This window comes from Lissotriton helveticus, chromosome 9, assembly GCF_964261635.1.
Source record: "Lissotriton helveticus chromosome 9, aLisHel1.1, whole genome shotgun sequence".
NCBI lineage: Eukaryota > Metazoa > Chordata > Amphibia > Caudata > Salamandridae > Lissotriton > Lissotriton helveticus.
This window is the reverse complement of record NC_136070.1, coordinates 608,561,272-608,581,252: the sequence shown is the minus strand read 5'-3', so window position 1 is coordinate 608,581,252 and position 19,981 is coordinate 608,561,272. Positions and strand designations below refer to the sequence as shown.

General features: G+C 43.6%; 1 protein-coding gene across 1 annotated transcript in view; it reads left to right on the top strand.

Moving 5' to 3' along the window:
* Positions 1–19,981, top strand: part of SHKBP1 (SH3KBP1 binding protein 1) — a 306,095-nt gene that overhangs the window by 174,796 nt on the left and 111,318 nt on the right. The window contains exons 12-13 of the mRNA XM_078660638.1: positions 13,301–13,417; positions 16,977–17,147. Coding sequence (XP_078516764.1) covers positions 13,301–13,417; positions 16,977–17,147 — 288 coding nt within the window. The remainder of the gene's footprint in view (positions 1–13,300; positions 13,418–16,976; positions 17,148–19,981) is intronic.

Below are 19,981 nucleotides of genomic sequence, written 5' to 3'. Positions count from 1 at the left end.
ACTGTACAGTGACAGGCTATGCAATAATACACTATAGATTGACAGTCCATTACATAGCCTTACCATACTATATAACGGCAGGCCATACCATTCTATACAAGGACATACCGTACCATAGTATGCGACTGGCTATAACATACCATACTATAGTATATGACCGGCCATACCATACCGTACAATGACGCACCATACTATACCATGCTACACAATGACAGGCCATATCATATCATGCCATACTATACTTTGACCGTCTGTACCATGCATACGGCAGGCCATACCATACTCTATAAAAACATACAACACCATGCAATGATCGGTCATACCATACTATATAATGACAGGCCGTAGAACATCTTGCCACACTGTACAATGATAGATCATACTATACTATAAAACAAGCATTGGCACAGCCAATGAATTCCTCCTGCCCAAGAGCGTTTTGCTTTGCCAATGTGTTTTAGCCATGTTGTATACCAGTGTGGATACTGTTCATCATGGCTAAATGTTAGTGGCATAAATGAGAGTGGCATGGAGTAGAGTGGATTGTCGTGTAGTGGAGTGTCATGGAGTGGTGAAGAGTGTTATGGAATATCTTGGAGGGAGTAGATGCTGTACCGGGGAAGGGAATAGAGTGGAGTAAAGTGGCGTAGAGCAGATTGTATCAGAGTAGAGTGAATGGTGGAGTGGTGCAGGGTAGAGTGGAGTAGCTGGGTAGAGTAGAGTGGAATGGCTCAAAGTACAGTGCAGTGGTATAGAGTGCAGTGTTGCAGAGTAGAGTGGCGTGGAGTGGTGCAGAGTAGAGTGGAGTGACCTAGACTGGAGTGGTGTAGAGGGCAGTGTCGAAGAATGTAGAGTGGGGTAGACTGCTTTGGCCAGTGCGGCGTTCCTCGAAAATATCTCCGACAAAGAGTCCTCTTGCGGGGCCCGTGGGGGACAGCAGGCCACCCTCACGAGGAGCAACACCCGATGACAAAGCATGACACTCAGTTGGGTGTGTGAGGGCACATCTTCAACAAGGAGGAATTGACCCATCTAGAATATCCAACCTACACTCCTTGACAGAGTTCCTCTCGCCTGTCCTTCTAGTGACCTGACTGGTCAGCTTTTTCCTAGGAACAGCTGCCCTGTAGTGATTGAAGTGTGATTGAGCAGTCTGGGTTATCAGAGGGTGGGGTTAAGCATTTGTTGTATCCGTTCAGGCAAGAAATGATGTCACACACTAAATGACTGATCCAGATCAATTGTTTGTATAAAACGTTGTTACTTTGTTATTTTTATTAAGAGAACCAATATTTACTCAGTACCAGGTTAGTGATACTCTTCATACAATGTTAGTTTTCAAAATATAGTGTGCACTGGTTTTGTAGGAACATACAAATTACTTTTGCAGTCGAGAAAATGGATTGTGAACTCTTCAGAATACTTATTACTTTCAGATTACTTTTAGTTACTTTTCTAGTTTGGCATATAACACACTCCTAACATAGTTTAAGCATCACAGGACATCAGTAAGCAGGTTAACTTTTTTAAAGACACTAAGTTACTTGTGTTACAGAACAAGACTAGTTCAACACTAGATGTTTCAGAAAAGATCCACCATACAATCCTATGGAGAAAAAAAAGTGTTAGGTTTACAGGTAAGTAAACAGTTTTAGGAATGGAGTTTTGGAGGATAGAATCAAGGTTCCCCAAGGTTCAGGTTGGCACTCAAGGGGCACCACCAGCGGCACTATGGCAGCTGGGTGTACAGTGCAGGGTGCCAATGTAACCCAATGGGCCTAGGGGGCACCTCTGGGAGGGGCTGCTCATGGACAGGCCACTCTGTCTTGGGAGACAAGCTCCTGGGGTTAAGGTGATGGCAAAGGGAGCCCTAGGTTAGCACCAGCGATGCAGGGGTGGCCGGGTGCAGGTAGGTGCGGAGGAGGTGTCGGGAGCACAGTTATTTCCTATCGAGGTTGCCGGTCAAAGAAAAGGACTGCAGGCTGGAGCCAGAAGACTTGATGAAGGGAGCCAATGACTAAAGGATGAAGTTGAAGAGTTGCTGGACACCAGGACATTGGGGTGTCTTTTTGTGTCTGTTCTTCTCACCGTTCCGGTCAGGGGCCTCCAGGATGAGGCTGCAGGCGTCGAGGAGAGGGTTGGAGCAGGTCGTCCAATACTGGATCACAGGTCAGGATCGCCGGGGGGACCTTGCTGGGGTGTTGGGCCACTCTGACTCGCCCGTGGGTGTTGGGTGCAGAGAGGTGAGGACTCGCTGGTCCAGCTGGTTTTGTAGTCTTGGCTTCTTGGAGGCTGCTGGCTCCAGGACTTGCCGATTTCAGCTTGCAGGGGTTCCACAGCAGGAGACAGGCCGGTAGGGCTGTGGCCAGAGCAGTTGTTGTCGTCCTTTTCTTCTGCAGCAAGGTCTTTGAAGCTCGCCAGCCACAGATGGCTCTTCCTGACCCCAGAGAGGTGTGAATACCTCTGCCCAGGAAAGACTTTGTTTCTGGACCCAGGGAGCGAAGGCTCCCACCCCAGGATTCCAGAAACTTGTCTTGTGGTGGCTGGTGGTCACCAGTCAGAAACCCACCAGAGGCTGGCTTGGCTCAGGGGTCCCCTATAGAAGGGACCCTTGAGCGCAGGGAATAACAAATCTGACACTGGGATTGGTGCAGGTTTATTACTGTGAGATGCTTGATACCAAACATCCCACGATTCAATAGACCCATTATGGTGCTAGGAAACTCATAATGACCAGTTTCCAGACCATATACTCAGGTTGGTTTTACTGAGCACTTAAAACGTTTGAGTGTTAAATAAATATACCTAGGTGTATTGGTAAATCAGTGGGTGTATGAGTGACTGTTTGGATGACCGAGTGGGTGTGTGACTGACTGTATAAGTGAGTGATTAGGTGTCTCTGTGAATGTATGGATGAGTGACTGGTTGTGTGAATGTATCCATCAGTTGATGTCTAAGTGGGTGTATGAGTGTGTTAGTTGGAATGTGAATGGCTATATAACTATCTCTATGGTTGTCTGGGTGTATGTGTGTAGGTGAGGAGTTGTGTGACTGACTGTGTGGATGAGTGAGTGGGTGAGTCGGTGCCTGTATGGGGTAGTGAGTGCGTATGTGAAAAGCTGAATGGGTGAGTGTCTGTATGGCTGTGTCGGTGATTGAGTGCTTGTGTCAGTCAGTAACAGTGTATGTGAAAGGCAGTATAGGTGAGTGACTGGGTATGTGAGTGATGTATGCGTGAGTGAGTGAATGTGAGAGTGGCTATATGGATGAGTACATGCTTCTGTCAGTGAATGCATAGGTGAATGAGTATGTGTTACTATTTGTATGAGCAAGTAAGTGTATGTGAATGTAACTGTTTGGGTTAGTACGTACCTGTATGATTGACTGTATGGGTGAATGTGCAGGTGTGTGAGCAGTTATATGGATAACTCACTCAGTGTGTGAGTGCCTGTATGGGTATATGAGTGGATGTGTCAATGGCTGTTTTGGTGCCTGAGCTTCTGTATGAGTTGTAGCATGGGCTGAGCAAGTGGGTATGTGTATAGATCTATGAATTAGTGAGTGGCAGTGTAAGTACTGGTACGGCTCTGTCAATCGATTTGTAAATGGTTGTGTGCGAGTGCCAGTGGGTGTTTAAAAGATTCTATAGAGGTGTGAGTTGGTGCATCAGCGATGATGTGGATGATGTCATCACTGATGTCATTTGAGATGTCATGAGTGATGTCACTGACCATGTCATGAGTGATGTGAGATACGTGAGGTCATAAGCAGTGCATTGTGGGAGCGCAAGTTATAGTTAACTCGGGTAACTATAATGGCTGAATTTGTCTGGTTTTGTACTAGTGAAATGTCAGCCTAACTAAAACGTCCCTGTAACCTTTGTTTTTTTTAGTGAATTCCTACGGTTTTTACAATTTTATGTGCCAACTATAACGTCCGTGTAACCTTTGTTTTTTTGTGTGAATTTCTAAGGTTTTTTAACGAGCAGTTGCGTTTGCAGAGTGGTGAAGAAAGGGTTCTGGGCCTCCGACCAGCTCTCAGGAATTCTGCTGCGTAGGGCTTACAGGAGGTACCAGTAGTGCTTCTTGGCCCCCAAGGTCCCTCTGGAGCAATGACAAGCCTTACCATACCATATTATACTATACAATGATCAGCCATACCATACCGTGCTATATAAACACAGGCCATACCATACTATATAACAGCATGCCATACAGCATTGCGCCTTACTATACATTGACCGGCCATACCATTTCGTACAATGACAGACCATAACGTACCATACTATAAAGGGATAGGCCATACCATATCTTACCATAACATACTAACTACTAACTAGTGACAGGCCATGTAATACGATTCCCTACAATGACCGACCTTACCAAACTATACAATGGTAGGCCATGCTATAACATACCAGACCATGCAACCATACCATACCATGCAAGGCAATGTCAGGCCATACAATACAAGACCATACCATACTATACACTGACAAGCCATACCATATTGTGCCATACTATACAATTGCAGGCCATACCTCACTCATACCAAAGTATAGTATGCCATGACAGACCATACCGTGTTATGTAATGACCGGCCATACTGTACAATGACAGGCCATACCATGACAGGCCATACCATAACATACTATCATACTATACAATAACAGCCTATGCCATACTGTATAATACTATACAATGAAAGGCCATACCTTACTGTACCATACTATATAATGACAGGCCATACCATTCATACAAAGACAGACCATACCAAACAATTCCAGGCCATAGCATACCATATTCTACATTGATAGCCCATTCTATACCATACTATACAATCACAGACCATATCATACAATGACAGGCTATAGAATACTATACAGTGACAGACCATACTATACCATATGATGCAATTGCAGACCGTGCCATACAATGCTTTGACATACCACACCCTGCAGTGACAGGCAATACCATACCGAACAATAACCAGCCATACAATACAATATCATACCATAGAATGATAAGCCATGCCAAACAGTGATAGGCTCCTCAATAACATACTATACAGTGACCAGCCATACAATACTATACCATACCATACCAGATCATACTTACCATACAATACTATATACTGACCGGCCATTTCATTCCATTACATACTATACAATTACAGACCCTACCATACATACATTGACAGTCCATACCATACCATACTATACAATGACAGATCATATCGTACCGTACCATACTATACAATGTCAGGCCAAATGTATTGTGCCATACTATACATTGACAGGCCATAACATAACATACCATACCACACAGTCACAGATAATACCATTCAATAGCAGATCATACCATACAATGCTTTAACATACCATACCCTACAATGACAGACCATACCATACCATACCCTACAAAACAATGACCGGCCATACCATACAAAATCATACCATACCATAAAAGGACAAGCCATGCAATACCATACCATTCAGTGATCAACCATACCATCCTATAACAGATCATACCATACCATATCATACATACCATATACTGACTGGCCATATCATACGATTACGTACTATACAATTACAAGTCAAACCATAGCTTACTATACTATACAATTTCGGGCCTTACCACTATACAGTGACAGACCATTCCATACCTTACATTGACAGCCCATACCGTACTATACAATAACAGGCCATATCATACCGTACCATACTATACAATGACAGACCATACCATATTATATAATGATAAGCTATACCATACTATACAATAACAGGGCATACAATACCATATCATACATACGACAGGCCATACTATACTATACAATGAACTGTCATGTCATGTTATATAAACATACCATACCATTCCATATTAACAATGACAGGCCATACTTTAGCAATACCTTACTATATAATGGCAGGCAATACTATAACCATACTATACAATGACAGGCCATACCATGCCATACTGTACAATGACAGGCCATACCATACTGAACAATGACAGGCCATACCGTACTATACACTGATAGGCCATCACATGCCATACTATAAGTCGATAGGCCATTCTATACCATACCCTACGATGACAGACCATGCCATGCCATACCATACCATACCATACCATACCATACCATACCATACAATGACAGGCTATACCATACAGGGACAGACAATACCATACCATACGACACAGTGGCAGACCATACCATACAATGATTTAACATACCATACCCTACAATGACAGGACATACCATACCATACCAAACCAGGATCGGCCATACAAAACAATATCATACCATACCATAGAATGTCAAGCCATGCAATACCATACCTTACAATGTCAAGCCATGCTATACCATACCATACAGTAGTAGGCCATACCATAAACATACCAAAACATACTATACAGTGACCAGCCATACCACACTGTACCATACCAGATCATGCCATACATTCCAGGCCATATCATACCATTACATACTTCACAATGACAGACCATACCATAACATACTATTGTATACAGTGACAGCCCATACCATACTATACGACAGGCCATATCATACCATAGCATATTGTGCATTGACAGGCCATATCATACTATATAACGACACACCATTACATAATATACAATGACATATGATACCGTACCATACTGACCGGCCATACCATATCGTACAGTGACAGGCCATACCATACCATACCATACTATTCCATACTATTCCATATTGTGCTTTATAGCGACCGACCATACCATATTATACATTGATAAGCTATACCCTTACATACAATCCTATTCAATGGCAGGACCATATCATGCATACAATGACCGGCCAGAACATACTATACAACAGGGATCTTCAACCCTCCGCCCCCCCCTCCCCCACCCCCTCCCAAGAGGGCCACAAGTGATCCCAGGGGTGGGGCGGTGCCAGGCTTTGGCCAAAAGAAGCATTACAGTACTTTATTTTCAGCAGGAAAAAATGAGCAGCCAAAAGCTTTTCCAATCCTCTGTGACATCTTCAGGCTAGGCACCTTTTTGTGAGGACTTCTTTACAGTCTATGAACAAGATGTGTATCTACAGCTACACATGCCATGAATTGAAAATGTTACTTGCCCTGTAAGCATCTATTCATGGCATGTAGTGCTGTACGTTCACATGCGCCCACCCTCTTCCCCAGAAGCCATTCGGTGTTGTAGACACTAGTATTTTAACTTTTAAGATGTGGGTGCCTGGTCAGCTTTCTTGCATCTCTGTGCTCCGTCTACATCCTCCCCTTTAGATGAAAAAAGAAACCTAACAATAGAGCCGATGCCCATTCGCATTACGAAGAAGTCTATGCCTTGTGACTCGAAAGTCTTCTTAGAAGAAAAACAACTGGCAAATGTCCAAGCCCAACACTATATGGCAGGACTATGCACAGCATGTGAGTCTACAGTACTGCATGTCACAAACAGATGCTGACAGGGTAAGTAACATTTTCCTCCTTTTACATGTGTTTGCAGGCTGCCCCCCCAACTCCTTGTCATTGTTTGGCACTCGCCCACCTCCTCCCACATTGTAGCTTGATCCATGCCCTCCTCCACCCTCCCTCGTTGTTACTTCTCCGCCCCCTCTCCACTCTGTTATTGCTTGCCTGGTCTCTTTTGCCTGTGTTTTTGCCCTATTATCGATGATTGCCCATCCACCTCTCCCCTCCTGTTTTGTTGCTTGACCCCGTTCTCCAGGCCCTACTCTACTTTTCAGTTTTGTCACTGTGTTTTTTAAGCCATGTTGTACAGCCAAGCGGCTGCTCTGCTGGTCAGCACGGTTGACAGTTTAAAAAAAAAAGACAACACGCTAAAGCGGCAACAATGATTTCATCCATCATAGCATCTTGGTTATTTTTTTTACTTTTAGCCATGCTGCTCAGCAACCATGCTGCTGAACATCATGGCTAAAAAACATTGACAAAGCCAATATATCCTACATAGCCGAGACCTTTTTGCTTTGTCAGTTCTTGTTTACGTACCTTGAGCATCTTTATTCAGTCTGAGAATATTAAGCACAGTATCATTGCAGGTGCTGTTAGGGTGCTAATCTTCCAAATCAAACATCAACTTATTCTCAGAACCACATTTCCTGGTTGGTGAATTTAACTGCCTCTACTCAGGCTTTCAGGGAAATGCATCTTATATTTGATGGCTGGATGTATCATATTGCCCGTCCAACTCTTGCTTCTCTTCTCAGGAGTCTGGACACTTGATTATTCCTCCCTTTCATCTAGGCCAATGTTCTGTTCCTCAGAGCACATCACTTTTGTCTCTTCCGGGGATGTCTCTCCATGTGTGGCTGCTTCACAGTACAAGAAACTTCAAGTTGTTTTTTTCCAGAAACACACAAAAGGGACCTTTTCTGCCACTTGTTTGCACTTGTGATTTGTGTTTGTAGGTAGAGGAGCTTCTGTGGCATGATGTAGATGTCAGCGACCAGTCTAACTTTGCTGTTCTGAAACATCCAACAGGAGGCTTTTTCAATCTGGACCGCATGACTGTCCCTGAAACTACCAGTAGGTCTATTGCTCGTGACACTATCGTTTGACATTGCAATAAAAATTAGGCCTGGGCGGCAAATTCCGTTCCGCTCGCGGAATTTGTGTAATTTCGCACTCCGCGGAGAACGCGAAATTGGCCAAAATTCCATGTTCCGCGACTTTGCAGATTTTTTTGCTTGTTTGCAATCTCAAAGTGCGTGTTTGCGAGATATTTCCCCCCGAGCATGGCAACAGCGATTGTGAACAGGAAAAAAGCATCGCGAACAAGCAATTCCGCGTGTTCGTGAAATTTCTGCCTGTTCGTGGAAATTTTTTACCGTTTTGCAGAGATTTGCGTAACGCAATTCCGCAGATTCCGCCCACCCCTAATAAAAATACTTGTAAAGGCCATCTTCCTTGCATGAGGATTGTTCAGCCTCCTTAATGTCAGAGAACCGTCCTTCTCTGAATCGCTCCCCATTATTCTGTTGGTGCTCTGCCTCGTCTCTAGTGTAAAAAAAGGAAGAAAGTAAAAACGTACCTCCTTGCTGCCTCTCTCCGCCGTACTGACTCGTTCCGGCCAGAACAGGAAGCACAACCAGGCTCCCCTAAACCAATCACAACACTGCAATACAGTGTTATGATTGGTCTGAGCGCCGTGGTTCGGCGCTCACATAGGCAGTGGGAACCTGGGCATGTTCTCCACCCAGGCAGTTATACAGCGTGGGTGGAGAACATGCAAAGTGCAAATGAATGTCTGGCTGGCCCGAAAAGGCCGGCCAAACATTTATGTGCACTTACAGAGTGTGACCAACACTCCTCCCCCTGCTCTGAGAGCAGTGAAGCCCTGCTACGCAAAGCTGCTGCAGCAGGACAAAATAAAATGATAACATCAAGTTATTATCATTATATTTTTCCTTTATGTCACTGCTGCAAAGCAGTGGGGCTACGCTCCTCCACCTTATATGAGGAGCCGCCACTGCTTGCATTATTACCGTACGAAAGCTCTGCAACAAACGATACCGCATGAGGATTGCTTTCCGTGGCATGCTGTCCTGTAGTTGGTTGAACTCACAAGTGGATGACTGTTAGTGGTGCGTCCAGCATTCCCTTCTGTCAGGTACAACCTGAGCCCCTCATCGGGAAGCGTGGTATTCACATCAACGTGCGTGCTGCGCCTCAAATCAACTGAAATACATGTATTGCATTCATCCCGTCTAAACAACCATCAATTCACGTAATTTTCTTTTCTCCATAGCAGAATTTTTAGAGCTCAATGAAATATAGCCAACCAGCTGCTTCTTCCAGCAGCAAAACAATCGATCTATTAAGGATTCAGTACCATTGTTACAATGATACGAACGATGGAACTGACCATGGCTTGGCATTTATTACTATTTAAATTACCTTTCTTTCCCAGTTTGTCTGGGAATGTGTTTTGTTTAAAGAAGCTTTTGTAAGTGAAAAAGTTGGAAAAATGAAAAAGCATAATCCTCGCCTCCAGGTCCAGACATAGAAATTTTAGATATGAATTGAGTGACAGGCGTTTCTGTCCAGTCTGAATCGTCCCATTGTTGCTTTAAGATAAGGCATCGTTCAACCTAAGGGTGTTTGCAATATCTCCTGTGAGTGCCGAATGTGGGTCTTCTTTGAGTCGTGAAGCAGATCCGTTTTCAATACATATGTCTTTTAAGTTTTTTTAATCTGACTTTGAAGATTGATTTGGAGATTGTGTTTCTTTGGTCGATTTCAGATTTCGAGTTTGGTTTCCACTGTTGGTTAAGGAACATACACTGTGCAGTAATTTTACTTTGGCAATGTAGGACTTGCTTGCTTGAATGAATGCAACTATTTCTTCACACACAATCAGCACAGCATTGGCAGAGGACGCTTGGTGTTGTGCTTAATGCCATTTGAGTGTTCAAAGTGGTTACTCCAATATCTTCCTGACCAGACACTGATTTGTCAATCTTTAAGCCACCTGCTCCAATCTCAATGATTGCAATATCAAGCCGCCTTGGCACTTTAAGACTGAGAGCTCACTGACCAGACTGCATTAATTTTTAGCAGTTTTGGCCAGATATAATTTTTTCTTCATGTCAGACTGAAGTATTTGCTGTGTCATTTTCTTTATGCTGGTATTGCTTTTGTTACTCTAATGTGGTACCCCTTTTTAGGTTTCGACTGCAAAAAGCTGCGCAAGCAGCTTTTGCGCAGGAGAAATCTAATGAGAACTGTAGTGTGGGTTTGGGTCGGCCCTCGTCATTCATTGGCTGGCTCCATAAATGGAGCATAGCCATTGGACGAGGGGCCTGTCCGTCAATGCCGGACCAGATTCGGGGGCGTTCCCGAGATTCTTTGGCTTTTGCCGACGTCACGCGACGTCAGCCGAAAGCCGGGAACGCCCCCGAATCTGGTCCAGCATTGCCGGCACCTGATTTTCGAGTATTTTGTCCGCTGGCAGGTGCCCACCCTGCCAGGGACCTTGCCGCTGTTGTGGTACCCCGAGCGAGTGCCCACCTCGCTTAATATTTAGATTTAAGGCCGGTGCCCACCCGGCATTGCTCCGTGTATTCACCGCCGCGGCCCCGAGTGAGAGGAGGAAGCAGCGCCCGCCTTCAAGCCCGGGCCGCGCTGGGATTGGCCCAGCCGGTCGAGCCCCCTTCCGCGTCATCGCAGGAGGAGGAGGAGAGAGCCGGAAGGAGGAAGCAGCCTGCATCGACCGTCCCGAGGCTCCCGAGCACAGGAGGAGCCCCGGGGAAAGAGAACGTCCCTCCGCGGCCCCGGAGAGTCCCGAGGAGCGGGAGCTCTCCTCCAGCAGCCGCCGGACCCGGTGAGTGCCTGCAAGGGGAGAGGGGCGTCGGGACACATTGTCGGTGTCCGCCCCTCCCCCCGTAGTGCGATCTCGCACCCAGAGAGCAGAGAGCTCAAACCAGAGACCCGGATGTACGCGTCGCTTCGCTTTTAATGCACCACTTCACTTCTGATGCACCGAGTCGCTTCTCCTGCACCACTGCCTCCCCGAGCACCACTTAATTTCTCATGCTCCCCTTCCGAGCACCCTTTTTTTTGGTTTGACGACGTGAATGCAACCGGGCGTCATCATTACTATGGAAAATCTTTTTGGATATAGAAATGGTAACGGAAAATAAGGCACACCTGGTTTTACAAGCAGGATTTATAACTTTAAGATGGCTTTACGATTAGTTGAGCTACCGGAGGCAATCAGGGATGGGTTTTAACTGTATTTTAAGGCCGACTAATAGCCCGGCTTTTCTAGAAAACTATGGTCCCTTGATGGCCTGTCAACACGTTTGTCATAGTAACAAGTCATTCATGCCTTTTTATCAATAACTTTCAAACGTTTTAATGCCACACCTCAGTAGTGAAATAATTTCCTCAGGCACGCAAAACGAATAACATATTTTCTCACTAATATTCTGTAAAAGTTATCAAAACTGCGACATGCTAAATGATTTATAATGAGACTTGAAGGAATAAGAAATATAGCCAAAACTGATCGGATGTAGTTTTTTCCAACACATCCCACTAAAAACATGCAATGTAAAACACAGAAGGCAAGCTAACCATTTCAAGTGAGAACGTGAATTAGGCGTGGATAGGAAAAGGACTGGCAAACATCAATGCTATGCCTCTCTTTTTTCTTACAATAAACCTCATGTGTGATATTGAAAATGTAGTGTAAGCAAAGGAGACAAAATATGTAAGGGACATTAAAACGCCTGAAAGAAATTCTGAAAAGACATTATGCTAATTCTTGCATTTTAGTTTTCTTCTTTGCCATGCCTAGCTGGCATATGGCCCCTTGACACACATGACAATTTCAACCAGCACTGGCTTGTTAGCCAAAAGTACGATACATGCTGACTTTTAATCCATATTTTCAACATTAAAGTCAAAAGATCGCAAAATGCAATGTGATGTCGGCTAATACCAGGGCTGGCAGACGTTTTTGTACAAGACATGGGGAGACTTGGAAGCTCTGAGGATAGTAAATAAAGTTATGTTCTGTTATCCTTTTCAAAAGTACACTCAAATACGTGATTACCATCATGCTATTGGGCGCTCTGTCCACAGAGTGAACATTTGCCAGAAGGAACGGTGAGAAACGTTGTGATTTATTTGAAAGCCCCTCCTTTCCCATCTACTCCCAGGCCCCTCCCACATCTACTTCGAACCATAGCGTGGCTTACAAAGACACAACTGAAGGCTCGCAGCCAAATATGTTTTCTTATACTAAAACCATAGCAGTGTTTTTCAACATGTTTGTGTATACTGCTTTTAGCCAAAATCTGCTCCCCCAACATCTCTTTACACCTCCAATGAGAGCAGAGTCCTTTAGTTCAAAGAGCACTGTTTTGTAAAAAAAAATAAAACAAGCATTTACAATGCAACGGTTTCGCCTTTGGAAAAGTTAGAGCTATTGGCAATGTAAATGACAATGCCATTTATTTATCTGTTTTCTTAACCAACACATAAAAACACATTTTGGGATTTACAATGTCAATAGCTCAAACTTTTCCAAAGGCGAAACCGTTGCATTGTAAATGCTTGTTTCTATTTTTTTTTATGTGAGACTGTTTTACCTTGAAATTGTGCTAAATCCCTGAGACTGTAAACCTATTGTCATACCTAAATTTTAAGAAACTTTCTTTGATCACATAAACTTTGTGGGCAGTTCGTATTTCCAGCTCCATTTGTACTGTAGTACCAACTCCATGTGTTTTGCCTTCTCTTATCCCAATGCTTTAGATGTTCAGAAATTTCCTTTGAGGATGAAAGACAATGATCTTCTGGTCACTGAGCTTTATCGAGACCCGTCTGAAGACGCCATAACGGCACTTAGTGTCTACCTCACACCAAAAACAAGTAAGTGTTCGAGTTAGATGGTATTGAAATGCTACTTTGTTGACACTTTGACACTTGGCTCTGCGGATCTGGTTCTGCTGCAATGGCCCATGATCTGTATGGTTGTTTTTAGATAAAAGGGCTGTAGTGCCTCAAATGGCCTTTTGTTTATATTGGGATGGAGATATCCGAACGCATGTTCAACCATTCGGCTCTCAATATGTCATTCAGGAGTACCAGCAATTTATTTCAGACAGGTATCATTAAACATTTAAAGAGTAACCCCCTTTATAAAGGCACAGGGTATAGGGTTCAGTATTGGTTTGGCCGAACCCTTTCAGACAGCAGTGGCGGCTGCCATTCCGTGAAAGTGAGTCTTTTTTAAAAACAAACTTACCTTCTGCTGCCCCGACTGTCACCTCGGTCCTCAACTCCCGGCAGTCTCTGGGAAGGCACAGGCTGCCCAGCCAATCCAGATGCTGCTCTCATGCTATGAGAGCTGCGGCAGGGTGGTCTGAGTGGTCTTCTCTGCTGCCGAGACCCCGCCTGGGAGCCAGCGGCTTTTCTCCAACCAGACTGTGAACACAACTGGGTTGGAGAAATAGAAGTGCGCATGTCTGTTTGGCCGGCCAAACTTACATGCACACTTATAAGTTCCCACCACTCCTGCCTGTTATGGCCCGGCCGGCACGCATGCACCGTCAGCCAGAGACCCTCTCACAAAAATAAAATATTGTTGTAATATAATTTTTTTTCTTCAACTGACTCTGACCAATGGAGGGATGTTCCTCTGCCATTAAGGTGCAGCCGCCCCTGTCATACATGTTTTACAATAAGAGTTTACATTTCTACAGCATATTTACAGAAGCTGATGCTTACGTGATCTTATCAAGAGAGGCTTAAGTTTGTGACCCCTGAACATAAAATGGTAAGATAGAGCTATCTCTTCTTCCTAGTTCGAATGACTAAATGTGGACAGTAAAAATGGGCTTTAATCATCGACACTAAATTCTGCCCTAAAGCAGGAAGGAGTTAATGTGCCTGGAGAGATCCCCCCCATTATTTGAATAAATGCAAATTATGCGACACATTCTGTGCCATTATTATCTACTTGTTTTGACATCTTAACACACACTGACTCTTAAAGGATCAAAATGTTATAAAAATGCACAGCTTTCTTCAGCAATTTCTATTCAAAATGTTTTCCCCCAGGCACAGAAAGCTAATAAAGGCAATTTAATTAACAACATATATTGTTGCGCTGAGCAGACCGCCAGCCTTCATGTACACACTTTGTGCAATGAAACTTGTCCTGATGTATTTGGCATTTCCCTGTTATGTCCTAAAGCTTAAGTTTCAGATGTCCCTGTTTTCTTACCATCGGGCCTCTGGAAACACCCCGCCATTTAAAAATACAGCTTTCCAGAGCAGTAACTATACTTTTTATATCTATTATGGAAGCGAAAAAGTAAGAGGTACTTAAGGATTCAAAGTACTGAACTTGGGGGGAAAAAAAGAAATGTAACGTGTGATTTCCTTCTAATGTGTGAATTGTCTCTTGAAAAAGCTGCTACATGGAGAATTGTACCTAATATAAACGTGAAATTTGCGTGAATAGTGAAACAAAGCATATCCACGGAAAGGAAGGGATTTTTCTTCCTACCCTGTTTTAATTATATAAAAAGTGTATACGTTTTTTGTTTCCTGCTGCAGACCTAAACTGTGTGCCTAGTTCCATAGATTTGGGTTGTTTTTCTCCTTTGCAGCAAATATGTTACCTCGTCAAATGCATAAAACCAACCATTTAATAACTCAAAGGTGACCACAAAGGTTTTTAAACTGCAAGTTTGACCTTACACCTACAGTTTTGCCACGAAGGGTGAATTATGTGGCAAATGAGGCAAACTTCTATTTACATGGAGAGAGACAATCATGTTTTTTCTAGCGGGTCTTGACCATAATCTCCTCACACCATATTTGCTTATGCCTTCCTTACTTGCATCCGTTTCCTCTTTTGTTTTCTTGCTTCAGACTTTTCCCACAGAATAGGGAACAGCAAAAGGTGAACTTGGAACTGAGGTAAATTTACAGTTACCATTGCTCTTTTCAGCACTAGCCCACTTTCTACCCTCGTGTTTGGCAATCAGTTTTGTAAATGACCTGACACACTCAGAATGTGAAATGGAGTACAGTTTGCTCCTGGGAGTGGGCGGAAATCGTTGCACAAAGAAGGGGCTCCTGCAGAGGTGCTGATTGTGTGCAGATGTACATTTTGTGGCCTTGCGAAGCATCTAGTTTTTCTGTGTTGTTGCACCTGGATGTCACACAGTGTTAAGAGAAGAAAACATACACCAAGAGGGGAGAAAAAAGCAAGGTAACCTAATTCGAAGACGTTTACTTTGAAAGTAACTTCCTTTTTAGGTCGAGCCTGGGCAGCGCATGCGCTTCTCTGTGGCATGCTGTATTGGAGTATGGCATTGAAGCCCCGCCCACTCCCCGCCCATATTTATCATTGGCTTGTGTCATTGTCCTTCGTAAATGCTGGCTTCCGATACGTTAATAGGCTTGTTAGTCCCTCCATAGTACCTCCTTGTCTTTATTTGTAACCTCCCATGAGGACTGGCACTTTTACTTTGGTTGTTACACGGTGAGTCTTTTTTAGTGTGTAAGCACTATTTTCTTTAATGAGTTTCTCCTTGTGCAGGCACGACATGCTTTCCTGAAACATTCAGCGCACTATATGTGCTTTCACTTTTGGAGCAGCCTGGGGCAATGGCGGCCACTTCTTTGAATAGGTCTTGCATTTACAAGAGTTTGAGCTATTGGCATTATAAATGACCATGCCTTTTATTTATGTGTTAATTGGCAAAACAGATGTAAAAGGCATTGTTATTTACAACTCGCAAATTCGAGATCTATTGCTTTGCAAATGCTTGTTAGGTTTGAAGCTAGCTAACAGCTTTTGATTTTACTAAAATTATATGCATGAAATACTTGTTTCTTATGGGCTTTCAGCCAACTTTGTTTACCAAAAGTTCTATTATTCACCTTTTTTTCTCATCCACTACATCATACAGCATGGGGCAGTGTATTATCCTTCTTCAGCCATTGGATAACTTCACTGTGACTGATGGCATTCCACCCTTTCACAAGGACCACATCCACACCCAAAGTAGTTCCCGTCAGTGCCGGAATTACTATACAATGAGTGCTTTTGGAGCCCACAAAATGTTTTTTAAATTAGCCAAGACCTTTTTTTGTTTGTTTCAGTTTTAGATTGACAAGGGGCCAGCAGCTCCTCCTAAAAAAAAAAGCTTTGCAAAAACTGTGATGAAACAAAACAAGCATTGGCAAATCTAAAAGGCTGTAAGCCAGCACCAGACTTTTAGGGTGTGTCAATGATTGTTTGAATCTGTGCCCTAGCCCATTCCTTCACTTTCTATTGTGTCTGTATATCTCTTATCATGCAACATTCTCTTTACAAATTCTAGAAAAAATCTGTTTGTAAACAACATGACCAATTCTCTTCTGTAAGTTTTTTGTCATGTACTCTAAGTGTGCTTTATTATTGATTTGCCAGGTGACAGTGGTAACTGGATTGAAATCGCCTATGGCACCAGCTCGGGCATTGTGCGCGTTATTGTGCAGCACCCGGAGACGGTGGGCTCAGGACCTCAACTCTTTCAGACTTTCACTGTACACCGAAGCCCTGTTACAAAGATCATGCTGTCTGAAAAGCACCTGATCTCAGGTAGGAAAGTGCAATGAGGCTTCAGGCTCAGTTAATAGCAGAGTGTTTTAAAGGAAAATATAGAATAGCTATTGTTTTATTTAAAAAAAAAAAATGCTTTTTCTCATGTTTATTATTAATGTTTCTCAATTTTTGTTAGCTTGTGCTAAATATGGCTTCGTGTTTTTATGGTAACTCGTTTTAAATTCAACATCCACTCAGATGTGAAGAGCTCGGGTATAAATGCATTTGTGCGACTACCTTGAGTCTCACTGAAGAGGTCAGAGTGCGACCTCTTTCGAGCGACCCGATGCCCAGTCGATATGTCCTGGACACGGGCCTTGCAGTTTCTTCTTATCCTACCTTGTTATGTCCTTTTGCTTTGCAAGAAGGAGCTCTAGTAAATCGGTACATTGAGTAGTGTTGTGGTCTCTTCAGGATGTGGCAATATTGGGTCCTCACCGACCACAATGAATTGACTGATCTGCGTCTTTCATAAAAACAACACACATTTGTTACAGATGTCCACGGTAATATTTGTGCTGTCATAGCCCCAGGGCTAAACGACTTGCATCTCAGGAGAAAAACATATAGCGCAGCTAGGTGGTGAAACTGGTAGGCAAACTTGTCAAAAACGGATGTGTGCATAAGGTTTAGCAAAATGAGAAAAATGAAATCGAACAAACACAAACCGTTAACGGAGGGTCGTAGGGCATATTTAGAGACCTGGCATGAACACCATCCCCATATTCAACATATACTACACAAGAGTGTCCATGGGTCTAGAATTATCAAAATCCACCTCACTGAAAAATCAACTCAAACGCCTAAACAATTTAAACATTATAAAAGATCTCTTTTGGAGTGTGGATACCCATCAGTCATCAAACGGTGCTATCCTTAGTCATCATCTGGGTCTTCTCCTGATATTTCCATAGTGAAAACTTTGATGGTAAGACTGGGACTTGTTGATAATATCCCACACCATCTCCGAAACACTGGAAGACCTACAGATGTGAAGAAATTGCCATTTATGATGGGAAAAGATCTATATTGCAGTGCAAAAAAATGGTGTGAAATAAAATTGAGTAGCTGAGAGAAAACAATGATTTATTAACATTGCTCAGTGCCCAAATCTAAAAACAGTGCAAAAAGGACAGTTTCCAACAAATAACTGTCGTTCGTAGTTAAGGGGTCGACATGTTTCAGCAAAAATGAGGAAAATATATCCTCTGCCTTTCTCAGGACCTCAATAGAATTACTACTGCTGATGGGGCTGTAATTTCTTCTGGTAGTTTCTCAATGCAAAACCCTCATGCTACCTCTAATTTACCGCTCAAAAGGTGTTGGGCCCTTCACACCATGTATTACCTTCAGGAGACTTTAAATAAAGATGAACAGTCAAAAATGCAATTTATTATTCAAGCCAATAAAGAGAGTTGTTGAGTATTTTAAAGGGTTTTATTTTCTAGTCAAAAGTTTAGTTTTTTCTCTGACCCTTTATTCATTAGTAAAATATCAATCCGGTTACATAATTTGGAAAACAGGAAAAATATCAATAATACAGAACACATTACAGTCTGCATATAAGCATTACATGTAGTTATGAAAATGTGGCGCAAAATTTCAGTCACAATTCTTAAAGAGTTTCTAAGAAAAATAGTCTTGCAAGGCTAATCAATAATTAAATAGTTGGCAAAAATCTCCCTTAAAGAGAAATAAATGCATAAGACAAATACATCTTTTCAGACCTAATTAATTAGTCAAAGCATAAACTTAAAGTTTTGCAGCGTGAATCTTTCTGGATTCACTATGCTGTGCATATTCCGCAATCTGGTGGTTGGGTCCGGAATCGTAGTCTTTTTTTCTCTCTTTTTTTTTTTTTGTCGTAGCCCAGGTGGGCGTCGACGTCCCACCATTTGGTGTCCCTTCGGTGACGTCGGCGTGCTTCCGGCGGAAGCTACCACCCTTGGGCGCCATCTTCAGATTCTTTTTTCCGCCGTTGGGTCTGGATCGTCGCGTGAAGCTCCAGAAGTTTTGGAGGAGGAAAGAAGAAAATACAGCAAAAATTCACAGGTGAAGACCTAAGAACATCGACAGAAGAGGACCTTTAGTGAGGAGACGACGAAGAAAGGAGAGAACTTCGAAATCTTCGACCTCCTTGAAGGAATGCGCACACAGGGGGCCCCCTGAGCGCAGGGATGTACAAGACGCCGTTTAAATTCTGCAAGAACTGCCACCACAAGTTCGCACAGAAGGACCAGCACCCAGTCTGCAACCTCTGCCTGCCAATCGACCACGAAAGCAGAGACTGCAACGCCTGCTCCGTCTTCAAGCCGAAGACACTCCGAATTCGAGAAGGACCGAGGACGGCTCACCACACGATGCAGGGCAAGGGCCAAGCCCCGACGCTCTATGAACTTGGCCTCTCCACCGACGATGAGGACAACATCGCCGAAGGACCAGATGACTTCACGGTCGCTGAGACCGATAAGAGTACGCCTGATAAGGTAGGAGAGTCTACGACCCCGAAAACTCCCACAGGGCCTCGAAAACCTGAGGCAGACTCTCGAAAGTCAGAGTACAGAGCCTCGAAAGGAGCACCGGCGCCGAGCAAATCGACGACCGAAGCTGCATCCTCCGAAAAAGAGCCCAGCGGATCCTCCGAGAAGGACTCCCGGAGGCAGAAGACCAGCGAGAAGCAAAGGTCATCGAAGCAAGCCCCCGAAAAAGGGCCTTCGACTTCGACGTCGAAAGAAAAAAGAGCCGAAGAAAGCTTCGACGACGACGCCGAAAAGGGCGGCCGAAACGCTCGACGACGAACAGGCCGCAGAAATGCAGAGAAAAAAGAGAAG